At 55.5% G+C, this 4,542-nt stretch overlaps 1 protein-coding gene across 1 annotated transcript in view; it reads left to right on the forward strand.

Annotated features, from left to right (window-relative positions):
• Positions 1-4,527, forward strand: part of LOC106818978 (regulator of nonsense transcripts 2-like) — a gene marked incomplete at its 5' end in the record, with an annotated part of 26,001 nt that extends 21,474 nt beyond the window's left edge. The window contains 5 exon segments of the mRNA XM_014823643.1: positions 147-332; positions 1,930-1,995; positions 1,998-2,075; positions 3,815-4,165; positions 4,514-4,527. Of these exon segments, the coding sequence (XP_014679129.1) occupies positions 147-332; positions 1,930-1,995; positions 1,998-2,075; positions 3,815-4,165; positions 4,514-4,519 (687 nt within the window).
• Positions 4,528-4,542: the final 15 nt, after the last annotated feature.

Below are 4,542 nucleotides of genomic sequence, written 5' to 3' on the forward strand. Positions count from 1 at the left end.
CTCTCCTCCTCCTCCTCTCTCTCTCTCTCTCTCTCTCCTCCTCCTCCTCCTCCTCTCTCTCTCTCTCTCTCTCTCTCTCTCTCTCTCTCTCTGTCTCTCTCCCCTCTCCCGCCCTCTCTCACCTCTCTCTCTCTCTCTTGCTACAGGAGCAGATGATGCGTAAGAAGAGCGTCATGCACATGGACAGCCGGCACGTGACTATGATCGAGAACGCCTTCTACTACTGCAACCCGCCCGAGGTGCAGCGATCGCAGGAGAAGGTTCGGCCACCCATGCACGAGTACATACGCCGCCTCATCTACAAGGACCTCTCCAAGGTCACCATAGAGAAGGTATGTACGAGGGGAAGGAGGAAGGAGGGAGAGAGGGAGGAGGGGAGAGGGAGAAGGTCAGACCGCCCATGCACGAGTACATACGCCGCCTCATCTACAAGGACCTCTCCAAGGTCACCATAGAGAAGGTATGTACGAAGGGGAGGAGGAAGGAAGGAGGGAGGGGAAGGGGAGAGGGAGAAGGTCCGGCCGCCCATGCACGAGTACATACGCCGCCTCATCTACAAGGACCTCTCCAAGGTCACCATAGAGAAGGTAGCGTTACGAGGGGGAGGAGGAAGGAGCGGAGCGGGGAAGGAAGGAAGGAGGAGGGAAGAGGGAGAAGGTCCGACCACCTATGCACGAGTAGCATACGCCGCCTCATCTACAAGGACCTCTACAAGGTCACCATAGAAAAGGTAGGTACGAGGGGGGGAGGAAGGAGGGGGAGGGAGGGAAGGAAGGAGGAGGGGGAGGGGAGAGGGAGAAGGTCAGACCGCCCATGCACGAGTACATACGGCCGCCTCATCTACAAGGACCTCTCCAAGGTCACCATAGAGAAGGTATGTACGAGGGGGAGGGAGGAGAGAAGGAGGGGGAGGGAAGGAAGGAGGGAGGGAGGAAGGAAGGAAGGAGGGAGGTGGAGGGGAGAGGGAGAAGGGTCAGACCACCCATGCACGAGTACATACGCCGCCTCATCTACAAGGACCTCTCCAGGGTCACCATAGAGAAGGTAGGTACGAGGGGGAGAAGGAGGGAGGGGAGGGGGAGGGAGAAGGTCAGACCGCCCATGCACGAGTACATACGCCACCTCATCTGCAAGGACCTCTCCAAGGTCACCATAGAGAAGGTATGTACGAGGGGGAGGAGGAAGGAGGGAGGGAGGAGGAGGGGAGAGGGAGAAGGTTCAGACCGCCCATGCACAAGTACATACGCGCCTCATTCTACAAGGACCTCTCCAGGGTCACCATAGAGAAGGTAGGTACGAGGGGAGGAAGGCAGCGGAGGGGGAGGGGGAGGGAGAAGGCAGACCGCCCATGCACGAGTACATACGCCACCTCATCTGCCAAGGACCTCTCCAAGGTCACCATAGAGAAGGTATGTACGAGGGCGAGGAGGAAAGGGATGGTGGGGAACATTCAGTATGTAACTAAACTTTGGGTTCACATTGCTGGAGCTATGGATTTTTGGCCTTCACGTAGCAGGTGCTACGGTTCCATTGTCCCCCCCCCCCATCTCTCCCTCTCTCTCCCTCTCTTTCTCTCTCCCTCTCTCCCTCCCTCTCTCTCTCCTCCCTCCTCTCTTCTCTCTCTCTCTCTCTCTCTCTCTCTCTCTCTTCTTCCTCCTCTCTCTCTCCCTTCCTCCCTCTCTCTCTCTTCCTCCCTCTCTCTCTCCTTCTCTCCACGCTATCTCTCTCTCTCTCTTCCTCCCTCTCTCTCTCTTATGTTAAATGCTCTCTCTCTTCCTCCCTCTCTCTCTCTCTCTCTCTTCCTCTCTCTCCCTCCCTCCTCCCTCTCTCTCTTCCTCCCTCTCTCTCTTCCTCCCTCTCTCCCTCCCCTCTCTCTCTCCCTCCCTCTCTTTCTCTCTCCCCACCTCACCTATTGGCTTCACGTTGCAGGTACTACGGCAGCTGAGGAAGCTACCGTGGAACGACCGTGACGCGGCGTCGTACACGACCAAGATGGTCTGTCGTGCATCAGCAACGTCAAGTACAACAACATACACTGCGTCGCCAACCTGCTCGCCGGACTCGTGCCGTACCAGGTACGTCGGTCGTTCGCCTGCCAGCTGTGTTTTTCTCGTTAACCTGCCAGGTGTGTCTATCGGTCACATGGCAGGTGTGTCTATCATTCACCTGTCAGGTGTGTTTTTCTCGTTAACCTGTCAGGTGTGTTTATCGTTAACCTGCTCAGGTGCGTTTTTCTCGTTAACCTTTTCAGGTGTGTTTATCGTTAACATGTCAGGTGTGTCTATCATTCAAACTGTCAGGTTGTTTTTCTCGTTAACCTTTCAGGTGTGTTTATCGTTAACCTGTCAGCGTGTGTTTTTCTCGTTAACCTGCCAGGTGTGTTTATCGTTAACATGTCAGGTGTGTCTATCCATTCAGCTGTCAGGTGTGTTTTTATCGTTAACCTTTCAGGTGTGTTTATCGTTCACATGGCAGGTGTGTCTATCACCCTAACCTCCTCCCCCTCCTCTACAACTAACCTCCTCCCAGTCTCTAACTAACTTCCTCCCCCTCCTCGCTAACTAACCTCCCCCTCCTCCTCTCTAACTAACCTTGTCCCCCTCCTCTATAACTAACCTCCTCCCCGCTCTCTAACTAACCTCCTCCCCTCCTCCTCGCTAACTAACCTCCCCCTCCTCCTCTCTAACTAAGCTTCTCCCCTCCTCTCTAACTAACCTCCTCCCCTTTCTCTCTAACTAACCTCCTCCCCTCCTCCTCGCTAACTAACCTCCCCTCCTCTCTAACTATGCTTCTCCCCCTCCTCTCTAACTAACGCTCCTCCCCTTTCCCTCTCTAAATAACCTCCCTCTCCTCTCTAACTATGCTTCTCCCCCTCCTCTCTAACTAACTCCTCCCCTTTCCTCTCTAACTAACCTCCTCCCCCTCCTCCTCTCTAACTAACCTCCTCCCCCTCCTCTATAACTAACCTCCTCCCCCCTCTCTAACTAACCTCCTCCCCCTCCTCTCTAACTAACCTCCCCTCCTCCTCTCTAACTAAGCTTCTCCCCTTCTCCCCCTCCTCTAGGAGCACGTGGGACCTGTCAGGTGTGTCTATCATTCACCTGTCAGGTGTGTTTTTCTCGTTAACCTGTCAGGTGTGTTTATCGTTAACCTGTCAGGTGTGTCTATCATTCACCTGTCAGGTGTGTTTTTCTCGTTAACCTTTCAGGTGTGTTTATCGTTCACATGGCAGGTGTGTCTATCACCCTAACCTCCTCCCCTCCGCTACAACAACCTGCCTCCCAGTCTCTAACTAACTTCCTCCCCTCCTCGCTAACTAACCTCCCCCTCCTCTCTAACTAACCTCCTCCCTCTCCTCTATAACTAACCTCCTCCCTCTTCTATAAACTAACCTCCTCCTCTCCTCCTCGCTAACTAACCTCCCCCTCCTCCTCTCTAACTAACCTCCTCCCTCTCCTCTATAACTAACCTCCTCCCCCCTCTCTAACTAACCTCCTCCCCCTCTCTAACATAACCTTCCCCTCCTCCTCTCTAACTAACCTCCTCCCTCTCCTCTCTAACTAACCTTCCCCTCCTCCTCTCTAACTAACCTCCTCCCTCTCCTCATAACTAACCCCTCCCCCCTCTCTAACTAACCTCCTCCTCCTCTCTAACTAACCTCCTCCCGCTCCTCTCTAACTAACCTCCTCCCCCTCCTCTCTAACTAACCTCCTCCCGCTCCTCTCTAACTAACCTCCTCCCCCCTCCTCCTCGCTAACTATCCTCCCCCTCCTCCTCTCTAACTAAGCTTCTCCTCCTCTCCCCCCTCCTCTAGGAGCACGTGGGACCTCAGGTGGTGGACGCCGTGCTAGAGGACATGCGGCTGGGCATGGAGGTGAACCACCCGCGCATGAACCAGCGTCGCGTGAGCGGCGCAAAATTCCTCGGCGAACTCTACAACTACCGCCTCGTCGAGAGCGCGGTCGTCTTCAAGATGCTCTACTCGCTCGTCACGTTCGGCGGGGGCGCCACCGCGGCGGACGGCGACGCGGTGACCTCCGACCTCGACCCGCCGGAGCATCTGTTTCGCGTGCGGCTCGTGTGCACGGTGCTGGACACGTGCGGTCAGTACTTTGACCGCGGCTCGAGCCGCAAGAAGCTGGACTGCTTCCTGATCTACTTCCAGGTGAGAGAGGGGAGGGAGGACTGGGGAGGGTAGGGGGAGGGAGGGAGGGGAAGGGGTGGGAGAGGGGAGGGGGAGGGAGGGGGACAGGAAAGAAAGAGAGAGAGAGAGAGAGAGGAGAGAGAGAAGAGAGAGAAGAGAAAGAAAGAAGAGAGAGAGAGAGAGAGAGAGAGAGAGAGAGAGAGAGAGAGAGCGAGAGAGGAGAGAAGAGAGAGAGAGAGAGAGAGGGAAGAGAGTAAATAGGGAGAGAGAGAGAGACAGCGGAGAAAGGAAGAGAGAATGGGGAGAGAGAGAAGAGAGAGAGGCGAGAGCGAGCGCCACTTGACCTTTGAGCGCCTTTGACCTCCGCAGAAGTAGCGTTCTTGGGGCGAAGAGACCCA

This window comes from Priapulus caudatus, unplaced genomic scaffold (genome assembly GCF_000485595.1).
Source record: "Priapulus caudatus unplaced genomic scaffold, Priapulus_caudatus-5.0.1 Scaffold2712, whole genome shotgun sequence".
Lineage (NCBI taxonomy): Eukaryota > Metazoa > Priapulida > Priapulimorpha > Priapulimorphida > Priapulidae > Priapulus > Priapulus caudatus.